At 39.7% G+C, this 20091-nt stretch overlaps 1 protein-coding gene and 1 long non-coding RNA gene across 4 annotated transcripts in view; one reads left to right on the forward strand and one right to left on the reverse strand.

The window, feature by feature from the left end:
* Positions 1-10703, reverse strand: part of LOC132692585 (uncharacterized) — a 34126-nt gene extending 23423 nt beyond the window's left edge. The window contains exons 1-2 of one of the 2 annotated variants that reach the window (XR_009616444.3): positions 10548-10703; positions 9020-9107 (exon numbers count right to left, since the gene is read on the reverse strand). This is a non-coding gene — a long non-coding RNA (uncharacterized LOC132692585). The remainder of the gene's footprint in view (positions 1-9019; positions 9108-10547) is intronic. The other variant, XR_009616445.3, reaches the window with a different exon arrangement.
* A 71-nt stretch (positions 10704-10774) lies between these two features.
* Positions 10775-20091, forward strand: part of NSUN7 (NOP2/Sun RNA methyltransferase family member 7) — a 52319-nt gene continuing 43002 nt past the window's right edge. The window contains exons 1-2 of one of the 2 annotated variants that reach the window (XM_078446175.2): positions 10775-10952; positions 11432-11836. In XM_078446175.2, coding sequence (XP_078302301.1) covers positions 11524-11836 — 313 coding nt within the window. In that variant the 5' untranslated portion in view covers positions 10775-10952; positions 11432-11523. Of the gene's footprint in view, positions 10980-11431; positions 11837-20091 lie in introns of both variants that reach the window. The other variant, XM_060655170.3, reaches the window with a different exon arrangement.

A 20091-nucleotide genomic window follows, 5' to 3' on the forward strand; every position in this document is an offset into this window, starting at 1 on the left:
CCAGTGTGATGGTATTTGGAGGAAAGACCTTTGGGAGATAAGGAGGTCATGAGAATAGAGTCCTCATGAATGGAATTAGTGCCCGTGTAAGAGGACAGAAGGCCAGCTTACTTTTACACAACAAGAAATCAGTAGTCTGCAACCCAGATGACGGCTTTCACCAGAACCTAACCATGCTGGCACTGTGATCTGGGATTTCCAGTCTCCAGACTGTGAGAAAGAAATTTCTAAGACACCCAGTCCGTGGTACTTTGTTACAGCAACCTGAACTAAGCCAAGTACTATCTTAGTGTTTATTTGTTTGTCATTGTTGTTTAAGATACTCTAACCTAATGATTTAGTACATGATACTTTTTTTTTTTAAGATAGCTTCTGCTTCTAGTTAACATGGAGTAACAAGAATGTGATTTACTCACCCGTCTGAAACAACTAAAAACAATGAACAAAATGTAGGAAACAAGATTCAAGGAAACAAGCATTCAAGATACTGACAGTAGGCAACAAAGGACAGTGATCTCTGCCGGATAGGAAACAAATGAGGGAAGACTATAGCTGCCTCCAGCTTATTGCCTAGAGTGAATTTCCAGGACTCAGCTAACTGGGAGCCCGAGGGGAGCCCAGCCATCTCTCTGAGTTGAGGAGATGGGGGTGCAAGTTTGAGGGAGCCAAGGCCAGTAGCACTCGCAGAGCAAAGCACAGGATCAGAGAGCGTGGCCCAGAGGGACAACTCTGGAGATGAGCAGAGGGGCCCCTTTAGTATTCGGCTGAGTGCTGCTCAGTGAATGTGTGTGAGGAAATTACCCAAGGTCAGGGAAAGAACCACCTGAAGAGATTACAGGGAAGAGTAAACAGTTCTTGGACCTCGTCAAAGGCCAGAAATAGTTCCTGTTCCTAACAGCCAGATTGGAAAACCTCAGAATTCACAGATACGGTGTAGAATACTAAGATGAGTCTTGCCTCAGTAATGGGGGGAAATTATTCCCAGGCCAAATGCTGCTCTGGTCATGGATAAATGAACGTCAAAGTTAGATCTGAAAGGATCTAAGTGTTTCCAATATGTTTTTCTCTATACATAACTACCCATGATAAATTTTAATTTATAAATCAGGCACAGTAAGAGATTAACAATAACTAAAAATTCAATAGAACAATTATAAAATATACCGTAATAAAAGTTATTTGAACGTGGTCTCTTTCAAAACATCTTATTGTACTGTACTCACCTTTATTATGATAATGTGAGATGATAAAATGCTTACGTGATGAGATGTAGTGAGGTGAATGACACAGACCCTGTGACATAGTAGTAGGCTATTATTGACACTCTGACAGTATGTCAGAGTGTCATCTGCTTCTGGACCTTCGTTGACCAAAGGTAATTAAAACTGCAGAAAGGGTGGGGCTCCTGGGTGGCTCAGTTGGTTAAGTGTCCGACTCTTGATTTCAGCTCAGGTCATGCTCTCAAGGTTTGTAGGTTCGAGCCACACATCAGGCTCTGTGCTCTCTCTCCCCCTCTCTCTTTCTCTGCCCCTCCCTCACTCACAATCCCTCTCTCTTTCAAAAATAAATAAACAAACGGGGGGGGGGGGGGAAAACAAACCCTGCAGAAAGTGAAACAATGGAAAAGAGGAGACTTCTGTAAATAAATGGTGAGAATACCCAGCCATAGATCATCCTTGCATTCTGAGAGCACTCAATCCAGAGTGAACCCTGCTTCCTGGGACTCTACCACAAATCACAAACTACAGCCCCAATCCTATCACAGGTCTTTTTTATACCCTGTTCCCCATGGTGTGCATTCCCCCTCACTGCAATGAGTGATAAACACAACCTCTTCAACTGTTGATGTGTTCTTGGTGGCTTTGACTGGAAGGCATTGCTATTTCAAATATATTATTTAGTGTAATCTTCATAACAAGAGCATAAGCCTGAGTTTACAGAGGATCCTAAGGTGCCTGGAGGTTAATTTAATTAGAATTACAAGCATAAAGAGACAAATCAGGGATTTTAACACAGGCTTTTTGTATGTTCCTCACTATGTTGAATGACTGAAGATGGGGAGCAAGACAAAGAAGAAAATAGGGGCACCTCGGTGGCTCAGTTGGTTAAGTGTGCGACTTCAGCTCAGGTAATGATTTTGTGGTTTATGGGTTTGTGCCTGCATTGGGCTCTTGCTGACAGCTCAGAGCCTGGAGTCTGCTTCAGATTCTGTCTCTCTCTCTCTCTCTCTTTCTCTCTCTCTCTGCCCCTCCCCTGCTCACACATTGTCTCTCTCTTTCTCACAATTAAACATTAAACAACAACAACAAAAAATTTTTTTAAGAAAAAATAAAGATATTCAAAAAGAGACAAAAGATTTTTTTTCTCCTGTTCTTTAACAGTCACTTTCATGGAGCAACATCTCCATCTTGTGATATGTTATAATGCAAGTTTGTAACTAATTGGATTTTACAACTATAGTCAATCATTCGATGCAACCAAGATTTAAAAGAATTATTTTGCTATTTGCGCTATAGGCAAAATAAAATTAAGCCATTCAATTAAAAACCACAACTAATGAGAAAAGAAATGTTTTTTATTGTTATCTATGGTACTTTTTTTCCCCTGAGAGATTACCCTATTGTATGCTTTCACTTTAAAATAATGTCCTTGGGTTGCCTGGGTGGCTCAGTCAGTTAAGCAGGTGACTCTTGATTTCATTTCAGGTCATGATTTCATGTGGGATCGAGCCCTGTGTTGGGCTCCACAATGAATGTGGAGCCTGCTTGGGATTCTCTCTCCTTCTCTCTATCTCTCTCTCTGTCCCTGTTCTGTTCCCTCTCTCTCTCTCAAACTAAATAAATAAATAAACAATTTTTTAAATGTTAAATGTTGGGATGCCTGGGTGGCTCAGTCGGTTAAGCATCTGACTTCGGCTCAGGTCATGATCTCACAGCTTGTGGGTTCAAGCACCATGTCAGGCTCTGTGCTGACAGCTCAGAGCCTGGAGCCTGCTTCGGATTCTCCCACTCTCTGCCCCTGCCCTGGTTGCGCTCCGTGGGTCTCTCTCTCTCTTGAAAATTAACATTAAAAAAATTTTTTTGTAAAAAAAAAATAAAATGTTAAATGTCAAAAATAGCATACACAGATATATCCCTTTACTTTTTAAAAGATAAGTAGTATCAGGGTGCTTAGGTGGCTCAGTCAGTTAAGCATCTGACTCTTGATTTCAACTCTGGTCATGACTCACAGTCATGGTATGGAGTCCCATTGTTGGCTCCTGGATGAATGTGGAGCCTGCTTTGGATTCTCTCTCTGCCCCTGCCCCCTTCAAAATAAATAAATGAACTTAAAAAAACAAAAAAGATAAGTAGTATCTGCAACTAAGGTACTACAGAAGATAAGATGAATTCTTCTGTTTTTCATTCATCAGTTGTAACTGACCTAGATTGCTTAAATATGAGACTGCAGCAGCAGGAAAGAAATAAAGTAGGAAGAACTCATTTAAAAAATGATTAGGAGTCAGATAGAAGATAGAAGGGTGGAAGAAAAACACTTCATGCTGGAGCATGTGAATATAGTAATAAATATATTCCTAAAAAATGGTACTGTCTGAATTTTAAGGAAATGTTTTCTAAGTTGTTTGAAAGAGTATAACTGAAAGTTTAAGACAAAGTAGCATTGGCATATGGAGCAAGTATTGTACAGACAGACTTACACTAAAAAAGTTATTTGTTGATTTTCAAAAATTCAAATTTAACTGAACAGCCCGTATATATAATCTGGCAACCCTAACTGTACATCCATTAAAAAAATAAGAAAAAAAGCATAGACAACTCATCAGTTTACCAGCAGATGGCTCTCTGAATCTAGTTTAGAATAAGATAGTATACTTAAACCTAGTGATGAATCCTTATTGTCTCAGAGTTTTTGTTGTTTTGAGTGTTTCATTGGTCTGGTGTGATTGGGTCTGGTGTGGTGGGGGAGTGGGAAATTTTTATTTAGTTATATAAAAACATAAAATATCTTTTTTCACCATTTCATATGACTCTTCATGATCCTTAACTTTAGAATATGAAAAGGAAATAATAATTTAATTTGCAATATTTTTTCTTTTATATTTGTGCAAGCATTTATTTTTTATTTAAAAAATTTTTAAGTAGGCTCCACACCCAGGGTAGAGCTCAACACAGGGCTCAAACTCACAACCTAATCTACCTGAGCTGAGATCAAGAGTCTGACATTTAACCAACTGAGCCACCCAGGTGCCCCTATTTGCTCAAGCATTTAAATGCTAAGGCAACATGTATAATTTCAGTGAAAAGTGACTCTGACATTTCACAAAGTAATTCTGTGCCTATTGTTTTATGTATTTTGAGCTTTGGGTCAGGGATCTCCATAAAACCATACCTTTACCTCTTTCATGCATTCTGATTTGCTAGGATATTCTAATACTGAGGCATGAGCGTTGTTTCAATTTAAAACACACATCCAGAGCTCCCAATGAAATCACTGATTCAGCAGAATTTTGACTTGCCACAATTTTACTAAGCTTTTGCCAATGCCAAAATGTCTTGATATGTTCAAGTCTATGACTTACTTTCTAAGAAAAAGTATTCTAGAAATAATTATTGTCTTCAAATCTATTTTGTCTGATAATGGCAGTCACTCAAGCCTGTCTTTTGGTTCTCGTTTGCATGGCTTTGATTTTTTTATCTTTTCACTTTCAACCTATTTGTATCTTTGAATCTAAAATATGTCTCTTGTAGCCAGGATATAGTTGGATTTTTAAATCCATTCTACTAACCTCTGCTTTTTAATTGAGTATTTAATCCATTTACATTTAATGCAATTACAGATTAGGTAGGATTTATATTCACCATTTTTCTTTTTTTTTTTCTGTATGTCTTATGTCTTTGTCCTTTTATTCCTCCATTTCTGCCTTTTTTTTTTTTTTTTTTTAATTTTTTTTTTTCAACGTTTTTTATTTATTTTTGGGACAGAGAGAGACAGAGCATGAAGGGGGGAGGGGCAGAGAGAGAGGGAGACACAGAATCGGAAACAGGCTCCAGGCTCCGAGCCATCAGCCCAGAGCCTGACGCGGGGCTCGAACTCACGGACCGCGAGATCGTGACCTGGCTGAAGTCGGACGCTTAACCGACTGCGCCACCCAGGCGCCCCTCTGCCTTCTTTTGCAAAAAAAAAAAAAACCTTTCAAATAGATATTAAAAAAATTTTTTTAATGTTTATTTGTCTTAGATTGAGAGAGAGAGAGGGAGAGGGAGAGATGGAGCACAAGCAGGGGAGAGGCAGAGAGAGAGGGAAACACAGAATCCAAAGCAAGCTCCAGGCTCTGAGCTGTCCACACAGAGCCCGATGTGGGGCTCCAACTCACAAACCGCAAGATCATGAGCCAAAGATGGACTCTTAACTGACTGCCACCCAGGTGTCCCTTGAATAGACATTTTAAATAGACATGGGTAAATAAATATTAAAATAGATATTTAAATATCTTTCCCCTATTGACTTTCTCAGTCTCTTCAAATCCTTCTCCACTTACTTTTTTCTTAGTAAATAAATCATAGACTTCAACATATCAAGAAACAAATACAAAAAAACAAAGAGACTTGCTTGGATTATGCAACTAATGACAACATTAGGACTAAAAAACAGGTCTTCTGATTCTATCTAGTTTCAAAGTTCCCACTACCACTGTGCCATGTAAGTGGACTGAGTTCATCTGTGACAAGATCCCTCTAATGTCTTTTTTGCCAGTTTTGAATTTCTTATATTTTCTCCCTCTTGTTTCAGAGGAAGCATTGTTTCTCTAACTCTTTTTTTTCATGTTTATTTATTTATTTATTTAAATAATTTATTCATTTTTTAGTTTACATCCAAGTTAGTTAGCATATAGTGCAACAATGATTTCAGGAGTAGATTCCTTGATGCCCCTTACCCATTTAGCTCATCCCCCCTCCCACACCCCCTCCAGCAATCCTGTTTTCCATATTTAAGAATCCCTTATGTTTTGTACCCCTCTCTGCTTTTATATGATTTTTGCTTCCCTTCCCTTATGTTCATCTGTTTTGTATCTTAAAGTCTTCATATGAGTGAAGTCATATGATATTTGTCTCTGATTTATTTCGCTTAGCATAATACCCTCTAGTTCCATCCACGTAGTTGCAAATGGCAAGATTTCATTCTTTTTGACTGCTGAGTAATACTCCGTTATATGTGTGTGTGTGTGTGTGTGTGTGTGTGTGTGTGTGTGTGTGTGTGTGTATACCACATCTTCTTTATCCATTCATCCATTGATGGACATTTGGGCTCTTTCCATACTTTGGTTATTGTTAGTGCTGCCATAAACATTGGGGTACATGTGCCCCTTCGAAACTGCACACCTGTATCCCTTGGAAAAATACCTAGTAGTGCAATTGCTGGGTCATAGGGTAGTTTTATTTTTAATTTTTTGAGGAACCTCCATACTATGTTCCAGAGTGGCTGCACCAGTTTGCATTCCCAACTATCTAACTCTTGAATTCAAATCTCTTAACACAGTGTTTCCACAAGTGCAGAGGCAGCACCATTAAAGGTATGGAAGATGGGGCACCTCGGTGGCTCAGTCGGTTGAGTGTCTGACTCTTGGTTTTAGCTCAGGTCGTGATCTCGTAGTTAATGAGTTAGAGCCCTATGTCAGGCTCTGCACTAACAACGCAGAGCCTGTTTGGCATTCTCTCTCTCTCCCTCTTTCTCTGTACCTCCAGCTCTCTCTCTGTCTCTCAAAATAAATAAATAAACTTTAAAAACTAAATAAAAATGTATGGAAGAGGATTTGAAGTGATATGCTGAATTAGTATTGAATAACAAATACACACTGAGAAAGCTGCTTTATCCAAGGCTCTTTTGATCCTTCTGATGAGGAGAAAGTCTCATTTTTGTATTGGTGTTTAACACCTCTCTACCATTGCCCATTTTCCTTTTTAACTGAGGGAAGTCAACCTTTTTTTTTTTTAATTTTCTTTTATGTTTTTATTTTATTTTTGAGAGAGAGACACAGTGTGAGCCGTGGAGAGGCAGAGAGAGAGGGAGACAGAATCTGAAGCAGGCTCCAGGCTCCAGGCTCCAAGCTGTCAGCACAGAACCCTACACAGGGCTCAAACTCACTGTGAGATCATGCATGACCTGAGCTGAACTCAGGAGCCCAACCAACTGAGCCACCCAGGTGCCCCGAGAGCAGTCAACCTTAAGCCTGGAGCCTTGATACCCAGCTTCTAACTAGAATTTAATAGTATTATTTTATTTTTGTTGTGATGATTTTCATTTATGGCACTGATACTGATTTTCCATTTATAATTTTCTATTGAAGTAAAACTGTGATCCTGATTTAAAAGAAAATATTGAGTAGGGGCACCTGGGTGGCTCAGTTGGTTGAGCGTCTGACTCTTGATTTCGGCTCAGGTCATGATCCCAGGGTCAAGGGATCGAGCTCTGCATCGGGCTCCGCACTGAGCATAGAGCCTGCTTAAGATTCTCTCTCTCTCCCTCTGCTCCTCTCCCCTTCTTATGCGTTCTCTCTCTCTTTAAAAATATAATAAAATAAAATAAAATAAAATATTGAGTAAATTGTATAAATGGTAGTATATGGATATGGAAAAATAATCCACTAAGGTGGTGCTTGAATGACCAGCTCTGGGAAAATACTGTGTTGGTGCAATCTATTATAACAGTTGTCTGTCATAACCTTCCTTTCTCCTGGGCCACAAAAGACAGTCAAGGGCTGGGATGATAAGCCTCCTGAACCTCCATTCCCCATTGCATTCCAGGTAACTCAAACTCTTCCTTAGTGCTATGTCATATTTGGCTTCCAAATTTCAGAATGTTGTTTCTAATGGTTCTGTCTCTGAACTGCTAGGGTCTGGACTTTTATTCCTCTCCACTTGCCTCACCCTTCAGGACTCTGCTCCATCCTGGTTGTCTGCTGCTTCCAAATTAAGAAAGATTTTTTTCCCTCCTCTGCAAGTGGTTATGGCTCTTTTGGTTAATCTTTGATGGGCTTGTGCAATCATATTTTGATTTTTCCAAAGGCATCTTTACACTGTCATCTTACCACTTCCTTTTCAAGTTGTTTGGGACAAATTTCCACAAGGAGCAGGGAAGAGGACACTTGAGTAATGCTACCCTCTATGATATGCAAAGTATTCCTTCACACCAAGCCTCACCCAGCATCAGAGGATGATGTTCACCCACATCAGAGTGAGTTTCCTGCCTTCTTGGCATCTACCATTCTCTTCTTCTCTGGGATGGGATATTTCAGTACCTGACCATCAGTCTCCAGATGTAGCTTACCCAGGGGGTCTTGGGGATCCTCAGACAAATAGGGCTCCTGATGCCTGCCCTAATACCCCAAAGTTCCCAGTTGGATATGGCTTAGGTCCACAATGGAACACTAGGTAACTTTATAAAAGAATAATGACAAGCATTGTTGCAAAAAAAAAAAAAAAAAAATCAACCATTATTTCTAAGTGGCAATAATTATAAATTGAGTTCTGATGTTTAAAAACACAATTTCATTTCTGTAGTAAGCTTCAATGGAAATGAGCACAGTTTATATGTCCATATTAACTTGAAGCAAGTGAGAAAATGTATTTTGAATACCTACTTGGCTAATATACACTGGCTGCTAGCTACTAGCTACTAGCAAGGAATGTTAATTTACAAATATTTCAAATACTCTACCCCCTGGGGAAAGAAAATCAGTCCTTTAAGTTCTTTTAGTAGAAAGCTCCAGGTAACTAACTTTTAATTTTCTACACCATCTCTGATTTGATGTTCTGATCATATTACAGAGAGCAACTTAAACAAAGACCACACTTTTTACTGCCTTGTTTTCACAGCAGTTGATCCACACACCTATCTCTATGGTGACTTTTGTACTGTCCTCTCTGAGATTTAAGTCCACAATGAGACCATTAACCAGATGTGAGAGGTAAGAAGGATTATACACATGATTAGAGTAAATAGTAACCATGAATTCACTCACCCACAACTGTTGGCTTAAGCTTTACTTTGGGGATGGAGACTCTCATTAAATCTTGTTTTCAGTACAGCGAACTGTCACTTACATTGACCTATCATGGAAAAATAAGAAGTTCCTGAAATTATATTTTAAAAGACAATAGTATTTCAAAGTTTATAGCTAGCTATCGTCTCACATTTTCAGCAAATTTTACTGTGTACTGTGTGATGCATGGTAAAATGTATCATGACCCCGGAGGCATCTTCATATTTGTAATCTTCTGTGCATGTGAAAGACAGTGATATTTTGCTAGTATCTGGGCATAAAATGGTATTACATATAATAAAAATAAAAAGAGATAATAAAACTATTTAAGAGTGTGAGTTTTATGGGCTATGTGGTAGCGAGATGACAGAAGGAGGGGGAATACAGTATGTTCACAAATATTTATAATAAAAATTGAAGGGTGCTCAAGTACAAGTATATCTATTCATTAATTTCTTGAGGGTTAAGGTCCCTGATCATTTCTGCACATTCATTTTTACTTCCAGGGCCAAACATAATGCCAGATACATGGTAATAACTTAATATATATTTGTTACTTGACAATCTGGGAATAATGGAAATGAGACGACTAGCGGATGAAGGGTCAGAGATAGAGGCTTATAGCAGAGACTGCTAATTGTTCCCCAGTATCCATTCTTCTTCCATAGCAACGGTTCCCTTGATTTCTAGTTGGACACAAATGCAAACCCCCTTTGCTGCTAGGTATACCATGTGACTAAGTTCTGGCCAATGGAATGTGAGCAAAAGTGATGTGTGTACTTTTCAGGTTATGTCCTTGAAAGGAATGGGCAAGCCTTCCCTTTCCTCTTAGTTCCCCCAACCACTGCTATGGTATGCCAGGGTGGTAAGCCACACTGGACTAAGTTGAGAAGAGCAAAGCCCTTCCATGGAGCCTAAAATAGGAGTGTGGGCCCTGACAACTTTGTGGAGGAGAGCCGCTGTGCCAACAGGACTTTATGTGAGAAATAAACTGGTTCCGTTGAGGCCAATGGTTAGTTTGCGTCTCTATCACAGGGGTTAAATTTATATCCTAATACAATCAGGAAGGATTTATAGAGGCAATGCTTGCACTGAGTTTCAAAGATTGAGTAGGAGTTCACCAGGTGGACTCAAAAATTAAAGTAGCCATATTAAAACCCTCTGGGGAGGCTTATATTTGTTCCCAGTTCCATGCTAGAATCTGGAGGGTGGGACAAATTTGATCGTTTGTAGGTCCACTTCAGCAAAGTTTCTTTGCAAGCAACTCCTGGAAAGGAGGGATGCGGTTTTAAGTTGGCAAATACCTTTACCCAACTTGCCCTGGAAGAGTCCGTCTAATGTGATATCCATTGTTCTAAAAAGTATGAAAATAAAGTAGGCTCGTCTTTTCCCCCCTTTTCTTCAGTAGCTCTACACTCATCTGTTTTAATATTTCCTGCGCCTCTGCCCAACGCGCCAAGGCGGGTGCTGTCAGCGACACAGAATTCTTGCTTTCAAGAAGACCGACCTGGAAGTGTCGGGATAGAGGGGGCCACTTGTGGTTTTGGGGAAGTCGAGGACCCTCGGGACGAAGCGATCCAACTGCGCAAAGGGTCTGGGGCTGGCGTCGGGAACTCTGGAGGAAGAGCAAACTGGCCGGGTGAGAGGCGGACCCGGCCAAGTCCCGCGGGAACGGCCCTCGGCGGCGTCAGGCCACGCTCCAGGTTGCCACGGAGACGGGGTCGCGGCCGGCCGGCCGGCCGACCGCGAGAGGTGGGAGAGGCCGACCCTTGCCCGGCCTGAGCTGTGGGTCCACCCGCGCCCCGCTCCACCCAGCTCCGCCGCCGCGTCCGCGAAGGGCCACTGAGCGTGACCTGGGGAGGCCAGAAGGCGCGCTCTGCTTTCGGGAACTGGAGCGAAGCGAGCGCCGGAGGTCGGGGCCCCCCACACCCCGAACACGGTTGGTGGGAGAGGCTGCATTTAACCCAGAACTGCCTTCCCGGGCCGCCGCCGGCGCCCCGCCGTCCCGGGCTCCCGAGGGCTCTGTTCAGACACCGGCCTTCGGTGCCCCAAGCGCAACGGCTGCAGTGTCTCAGTCCCCGAAGCCCGGGGAAACATCCGCCCTCCTGGGTAGGGGGCGCCCGTGGGGCCGCAGACGCGGCTCGTGGGGAGCGCTACCCCCAAAGGGGCCTAGGGAAAAGTCGCTTGGGAGAGGATTCCCGAAACACCTTCCCACCTCCCCTCTCTCTGAGTGTTGGGGACGTTTGGTTAGGTCTTGTACGGCCCCAAGCATGGGACGCTCGGATCCGCCAGTAGATGCCACCTCTTAGTCTTTCAGGCCACAACGAAATGGGCCACCAAGTGGGTCCCGCAGGAATAGTGATTTACCGAGATAACCTTTTATTTTCACAGAGACGATACTTAAGGTACAGGGAAAAACCATTTCCTGGAACATCTGAGTTGTAATTCGATCTTGAGTTATCGACTGCAGTCAAGGGGCAAACATGCTTCGTGCCACGAGTGAACTGGAGTTTTCGAACGAACAAAATACGGAGGAGATCTCCCAGCTCGCTTCCCTGGTGCTGTCAGGTGACACATCAACCGGCGAAAAAAACTCAAGTGGTTTACCCGAAAAAACTGGCTATCCGGACTCCGTTTACATTATGGCAGCAAACATTTTTCAGGGTATTCGATTCGAAAAGTCGCCAGAGAAAGTCTTAATAAAGTATGGGAATGAACCCCTGCGGTCCTTGCCTGAGTCTGAGGATGAATCTTCTCAGCGTTCGTCCTATGAGCTGGCTTTCAGTGCTCTGAAGTGTGAGTAGTACCAGTCTCAACGATCGTCACTAAAATAAAATAATGAGAGAATTTGTGGAGCGCAGTCCCCTTCCCGCCCTCTGGTGCACACCAGGTTTTGTTTTCACATATTTGTGTAACTTTGGTCAGATGCATGTCAAGGAATTTGGAGAGTTCCAGTAAAACAAGCTCTTTCAGGCCAGAACTGTTTTTCACTGCAGATTCCCTGTGCCTAGGAGGGTGCCTGTCCTTAGATGGATGTAATGCACAGTCATTAAATTGAACAAGGAAACAATTCCATTAACCGGAAGAATAAGAGTCCACTGAAGGATCCAAGTACAGTTACCCCCCACCACCACCTTGGGTTATTTCTTGGCATTTTCTATGTTTACCTCTTGTATATTAGTGTATGAACTTTCACAATTATAAAAACCAGTAAGAGAGGAACAGAGATGGAGTAAGAAGCCAAGGTACAATATATTAAAAATGAATATCAGAATCAAATCAACCCGGATTAAGATGATCCCATTCATAGCCAATAGCCTAAATTTTGAGAGCTTATACATTTATTCCTCCAAACTTCTGTAGAATTCCCTGTTCTAATTTGCCTCCAGGGTTTGAGATGCAGTGTTTCAGATTCGCTCAGTGGTGGTTAACTATCCACTTCTGTGTGTGGAGCTGACTCTAGGACAGAACCAAATACTGTTACTGTGAAAGCAAACGGTGGCAGGGGCTGGAGATCTTTGTTTTTGTACTAGCAATAAGCTTTAAAATAAGTTTAGAATCTTCTGATTCAGACACCACATTATCAATTGCTCGCCTGTCCCCTTTAAACTATAATGTTTATACTGGTTTGTAAAATGAGTGAATGTAGTTCCAAAAAGAAGTTCCAGAAATATTTGGAGTATTAACAGCATGGCTGAAATGATAAGCATATGGCTTCCTAAAGAGACACCTTGAAAGGGCAACACTAATTTGCATGCATTTCCTTAGTATTCCTACTTACTGGGCCTTCCACATTCTTGCACATAGGCACTTACCAGTTGTTTAGTTGAACTAAAATGCCCTGTTCATTACTTAGACATGAATATATGTTTTTGGTAGTCTGCAGATACAAGGCAGCTCAACCCTGAAGCCAGAAATTTGTCAACATAGAGAAAAATTTGATGTCAAAAGGCATCTCTTTAATTTCCATTTCTTTGTTTTCTCCTGCTTGTGGGTTTTTTTCTTTTTAAATGTTTTAACCATTTTTTCTTTTCCAGTGGAATCTTTCACATTATTTCATCCATTCCTTCTATCTGCTTTGAAAAAATGTAGTTTTAGGGACCAAAATGTTGCACTTTAGATAATGAGCCAAATGAACATTTTTACATTTTCTCCTTGTAACAATGAAAGGCAGACTGGGCATCTATGTTAATTAGTTGGTATTTAATGTTAATGCCAAAATTCTATTATAGACAATTTGTTTTCCTAATGGAATATTGAGCCTTAGATTTAGGAATCAATACTAAAAACCTGAAATTATTTTGTATACAATTAATGCATTGACTAGATGGTCATATGCTATAGTGCTATGTATACTTGATTATCTTTTTCTTCCTCTCAGTCCTTATTTCTGTTTTATGAAAGGGCTTTGTGACTATTTTATGTTTTTTAATGACCCAGAAAAATCCCATTATGATAAAGTATTGTCATAGACCTTTACAGACCTGCCTTTGCTCGAAATGTTTGTTTTTTTAAATTCTAATTCTAATCTAAGATGGCTTTGGTTGTTTACTTGGTACAAATATTTTTTTCTTCTTAAAATAATAATATATTGCTTAAATTATTATCTGAATAATTTCTGAATGTTCAAATAAAATCAAACCAGAATTTCTAAATGTATTAGATTTCCAAGATAATTAAGAGCCTGATAGTTTGCTTTAAGGTAGTGGGGGCTCTGTGCATTTCCCTGGTAGCTTCTGTATAATCAGTGTTCTACCAGTACTTTCACATGATATTTTATAAACTCATATTTGGCTTGGACCTTATAGGTTCAGAAAAGAAAACTCAGGATTTCTTCCCTGCAGTTTTTTTATAGGGGCAGTAAAGCTAAAAATGTTAATGTATAAACTAAAGAGAGCTTGGGTAAAGATCCCTTTTATTGGTGAAGTTGTGAATAGGTGGTGTGTGTGTGTAGTAGTATAAGGAGAAGGAAAAATGACAGAAAATTCCTTCATTATATAAATGTTAAGTATACTCCTTTGGCTGTGTTTTCAGTATTTCGGTTTTATTGTTTACTCTTTTGTTGATGTCCTTTGTGTATAAGCTCTTTCAAAGGAGAGAATGTATTTATATATGATTAACCTTTTGAAGGTTTAAAGGGCTCAGTATGTTTTTTTGAGGTGAAGACAACCACGATTCCTGCTTTACTAAATAGCCCCAAAGTCAATTTTCTGTTAAAGAAGGTAATGAAGAGTAGCCGATTCCTTTTAAGTTTTATTTCTATCAAAGAAATAGAGTACTAGCAGCTAATTTGTTTTTTCAAAGAATCTCTGGATGTTTCAAGAATTCTAAATATTGAAAAAAAGAAAAGAAACTCTGGAAAATGATTTCTTAAGAAATAAACTAATGAACCACAAATGAAGAAAACAGAAAACTTGAAGAAAAAGATGTCCCTGAAATTGTTGGTATTATTCCTGGCTTAATTTGTTCTCCAACCTAAGTATATATAGTAGTTGGTGAACTTTCAGTCTCAGGAACTAACTGTGGCATTAGCCTGGCCATTTCAGAATCTTCTAACCTGTTAGTGAAAAACCTAGTAAATGCTTAATGTATGGTTTTATTATGACTTTGGTAATTAGTAATTGTAGGTGGGGTACGCAAGACCACCATCAGGGTCGGTGATTCACTGGAAGGACTTACAGAACTTATCACATCCGTTATGCTCATAGTTATAGTTTATTATAGTGAAAGGTTACTTAAAGTCAACACCAGAAAAAAGTGCATTGGACAGAGTCCAGGAGAGACCTGGTGCAAGTTTTCTACTGTTCTTTCCCAGAGGAGTCTGTGGACAATGCTTAATTCTCTTAGCAACGGTAGGACAACAGGAATGAAGTATTGTAGTATGTGAATGTAGTACTGAAGTATAGGAAAGCTCACCCAAGCCTTGCTGTCCAGGGTTTTTATTGGTGTCAGTCATGTAGACAAAGAGTGACCTTGTGGCTGACCTTAGTCTCTAGCTCTTCCAGAGGTCAAGCTGACACCATGTTGCCCACCAACACCCGGTGTAAACACAGACACTGTCATCAGGCAAGCTATTCCAAAGGTTTATAGAAGTTATCTCCCCAGAGTGCCAAACCTTTCTTTGGAGTGTTCAGGGTTTGGCCATCCAGGCCTGCTTAGTTGATTTTTTTAAAGTTTATTTATTTATTTTGAGAGAGAGAGGGAGAGAGAATGAGCGTGACTAGGGAAGGGGCAGAGAGGGAGGGAGAGCGAATCCCAAGCAGGCTCCGTGCTGACAGCTCAGAGCCTGATGAGGGCTAGATCTCATGAGATCCTGACCTAAGCTGAAATCAAGCTTAAGCAACTGAGCCACCCAGGTGCCCCATGCTGAGTTAATTCTTGATTGTATAGTGATTCATTAGAAAAATAATCTAGATCAATAACCTCTTAAGCTCTGGTTGTCATGTAAGAGGTAAATGCAATTTTCTTGAATGAAAATAATAATAATACCTTATATTTACATAGCTCTTTGTAATTGACAAAACAAAATATCATTTGCTACACCAGTTCTTTGAGACACAAGATTCTCATTTTGCAAATGAAAAAAATTGAGGGAAACTCAAGAAGAGATTAAATGATATAGTAAGGAACCAAGCAGGAAGAAGGTTAAAAAGAGGAAGTATTTTATCTGATTGGAAAGGGTGGTAGAACAAGATACCCCATCCCTAATCCTAGTTTTTTATGGTTCCATGTTGTGGTTGTTTTCTTTTCAATGTTTATTTAAGTTCTAACTAGTTAACATATATGGTACAGTTGGTTTCAGGTATAGAATTTAGTGATTCATCACTTACATATAACACCTAGTGCTCATCACAAGTGCCTACCTTAATACCCATAACCCATTTAGCCCATCCCTTCACCCACCTTCCCTCCAGCAACCCTCAGTTTGTTCTCTATAGTTAAGAATCTGTTTTAGGGTTTGCTTCTCTCTCCTTTTTTTTATTTTCTATGTTCATCTGTTTTGTTTCTTAAATTTCACATATGAGTGAAATCATGTGGTATTTGTCTTTCTCTGACTGACTTATATTTTGCTTAGCATAATACCCTGTAGCTCCATTCATGTCATTGCAAATGGCAAGATTTAATTCTTTTTTATGGCTGAATAATATTCCATTGCATATACATATATACACATGTATATGCATATATGCATCTATTTGCATATTCAAATATATATATGTATATATATATGTATACACACACACAAATATATATATATCACTTCTTCTTTATCCATTCATCAGTCAATGGACATTTGGATTCTTTCCATAGTTTGGCTATTTTGATAATGCTGCTATAAACATGAGGGTACACGTACCCCTTAAAATCTGTATTCTTGTATTCTTTGGGTAAATACCTAGTAGTACAATTGCTGGATCCTAGGGTAGCTCTATTTTTAACTTTCTAAGGAACCTCCATACTGTTGTCCAGAGTAGCTACACCAGTTTGCATTAGCACCAGCAGTGCAGGAGGGTTCCCCTTTGTCCGCATCCTTGCCAACATCTGTTGTTTCCTGTGTTGTTAATTTTAGCCATTTTGACAGGTGTGAGGTGGTATCTCATCATGGCTTTGATTTGTAATTCCCTGATGTTGAGTGATGTCAAACATCTTTTCGTGTGTCTGGTAGCCATCTGGATGTCTTCCTTGGAAAAAATGTCTATTCATATCTTCTGCCCATTTCTTAACTGGAGTATTTATTTTTGAGGTGTTGAGCTTGATAAATTCTTTATAGATTTTGCGTACTAATCCTTTATCAGATATGTCATTTGTCAATATCTTCTCCCATTCCATAGGCTGCCTTTTAGTTTTGTTGATTGTTTCCTTTGCTGTGCAGAAGCTTTTTTATCTTGATGAAGTACCAAAGTTTGTTTTTGCTTTTGTTTCCCTTGCTTCCAGCGATATATCTAATAAGAAGCCAGTAAGGCTGAGGTCAATGAGGTTATTGCCTGTATTCTCTAGGATTTTGATGGTTTCACGTCTCACATTTAGGTGTTTCATCCATTTTGAATTTATTTTTGTGTATGGTAGAGAAAGTGGCCTGGTTTCTTTTGCATGTTGCTGTCCAGTTTTCCCAACGCCATTTACTGAAGAGATTTTTTTCCATTGGATATTCTTTCCTGCTTTGTCAAAGATTAGTTGACCATATAGTTGTGAGTCCGTTTCTGGGTTTTCTATTCTGTTCCATTGATCTATGTACCTGTTTTTGTGCCAGTACCATACTGTTTTAATGACTACTGTCTTGTGACTTTGTCATATAGCTTGAAGTCTAGAATTGTGCTGCCTCCAGCTTTGCTTTGCTTTTTCAGATTGCTTTGCTATTCAGGGTCTTTTGGGGTTCCCAACAAATTTTAGGATTTTTTTGTTCTAGCTCTGTGAAAACTGCTGGTGCTATTTTGATAGGGATTGCATTAAATGTGTAGATTGCTTTGGGTAGTTATAGGCTTTTTAACAATATTTGTTCTTCCAATCCATGAGCATGGAATATTTTTCCATTTCTTTGTGTCATTTTCAATTTCTTTCATAAATATTCTATATAGTGTACAAAGTACAGATCTTTTACCTCTTTGGTTAGGTTTATTCCTAGGTATCTTATGGTTTCTGATGCAATTATGAATGGGATCAATTCATTGATTTCTCTTTCTGCTGCTTCATTATTGGCGTATAGAAATGCAACAGATTTCTGTACATTGATTTTATATCCTGCAACTTTGCTGAATTCACGTATAAGTTCTAGCAATATTTTGGTGGAGTCTTTTGGGTTTTCTACATAGAATGTCATGTCATCTCCAAATAGTGAAAGTTTGACTACTTCCTTACCAATTTGGATGCCTTTTATTTCTTTTTGTTCTCTGATTGCTGAGGGTAGGACTTCTAGTACTATGTTAAATAACAACGGTGAGGGTGGACATCCCTGTCTTGTTCCTGACCATAGAGGGAAAGCTCTCAGTTTTTCCCCATTGAGGTTGATACTAGCTGTGAGTCTTCCATATATATTTTATTTTCATTACATAATGATTTTGTATTTGGTGATACCAGCTTCCTTTCCCTGGCATTTACTTCTCTGAAATATTCTTCCAAAATGTTAGTGGCTAGTCTTACTAGTTTTGCCAAAAAAAGATTTAAATAATTTTATTGTTTCCCTCATTCTACACACACATAAACAGCATCTATCTATATTGTATAATTATAGGAGGGCCTTGATATTCTTTTATTTTTTTTTATTTTTAGAGAGACAGAGCATGAGCAGGGGAGAGGCAGAGAGAGAGAGAGAGAGAGAGAGAGAGAGAGAGCAGGCCCCAGGCTGCAAGCTGTCAGCACAGAGCCCAACGCGGGGCTCAAACCGTGAGATCGTGACCTGAGCCGAAATCAAGAGTCTGACACTTAACTGACTGAGCCACCCAGGGGCCCCAAGGCCTTGACATGCTTGAAGTGAAGATTCTAGAGGCCTCTCACATGAAGGAAACTCTATGAAAACATAATAAAAATAGAGAGGAAGAACCTAGAGGAGAGTCAAAAGAAGGGACATCTTACACCTTTCTTCCAGAATGGGAAGAATGACAAGATGGGCTCTGTGGATTTTGGGGGTCTAATAAATAGCACTCCTCCTTTACACTTGAATTTGGTCCCACTGAGAGAGGAAAAAATATAGATGTTTGGGGACATAGTGGCTTTTGAGAGAGTGGCTAGCCAAGTGGCTTGCAAATCCTTTACTATTGAGTTAGAGACTTCTCATCTAATCTATGACACAGCTGAAGAAGTGTAGACCTTTCTATTGCACTTCCTGCTGACACATGGCAGAAAATCTTTCCCTAGGGAAGGCCCTTCCTTATTGAAAACATGAAGAATGGAGGTTAAGAGTTCTCTTCAACAGACTGAAGAGAATAGGCTTTAATTAGTGGGGGACAAGGAATAGTTCAAGTTAGTGTGCTGAACTAGATAGGATAGGCAAGGTTTACAGTCTTCAAGTAAATCCTGGTAACTCAAATTAGTCATTAACAATGTGTTTTGTATAGCCATTCTGGTTTGTTATAAGAGGAAGATGAAGAAAGGCAGGCTAATGTTTTGGTAATGAGCATGCACTTTGGTGCCAGACTGGGACCAAATCCCTGGGTTTGAATCCCTGATTTGCTACTTGCTGTGTGACTGTGACATCCTACTTACCCATTCTTTGTCTCATTTCTTAATCTATAAAACAGGGATAATGATGACACCTAATTCATAGGGTTGTTATGAGAGTTAATTGAATACCAAATGGAGCACTTAGAGCAAGGTGTAGCACATAGAAAGCACTATCTAAAATATACAGTTACCACTAATGTTGATATTACTATATGAGAATGTTACGTAAATTGTAGATATACAAAAGTAATGCATTCTGCACCATATCAAAGGCAGCCCAACGATGTTACCAGTTTTGACAAGACCCCCCCCAAAGGATAAATGCAATGTTGGCAAAATCATCATTATTTTTTACATTCTGCCTCTCCTATTTCTTAGGAGCTAAGCGTCTCCATTGCTCAAAATTCTGTAGCCTGTTGAGGTCTGTAGTCTCAGAACCCCTTTATTCTTATGATGACCAGATTTTCTGTGACAAAAATGTGGACCCGTGCTGAGAATCTCTGAAGTGGTTAGGAACTGGTTTGCTAGTACTTTAGGGTGCAAATGAAACCTTATTTTCCTTATAAGTGAAATGGGGATATTGCCTTGTATAATACAGCCATAATTGGTGGCTCAAATATGGATTAGGACTCCCAAAGGATTTCCTATGAAAATTGGAGTCTATGCTCCCATTAGTCACTTCTTTTTTAGTTTTCCCATCCCCCAAATAAAAACTGAAATTCAAAAGTGTAGTGTGCCTATATAGTAGGTTTTCCATGAATGTTGAATGAATTGAAGCTAGGTAGCCTAGCTTTCTGCTCAACTGATTAAAACATTTATGGGGCTGGCTCAGTTGGATGAGCGTTCGACTTTGGTTCAGGTCATGAACTCACGGTTTGTGAGTTTGAGCCCCG

This window comes from Panthera onca, chromosome B1 (genome assembly GCF_046562875.1).
Source record: "Panthera onca isolate mPanOnc1 chromosome B1, mPanOnc1 haplotype 2, whole genome shotgun sequence".
Taxonomy (NCBI): domain Eukaryota; kingdom Metazoa; phylum Chordata; class Mammalia; order Carnivora; family Felidae; genus Panthera; species Panthera onca.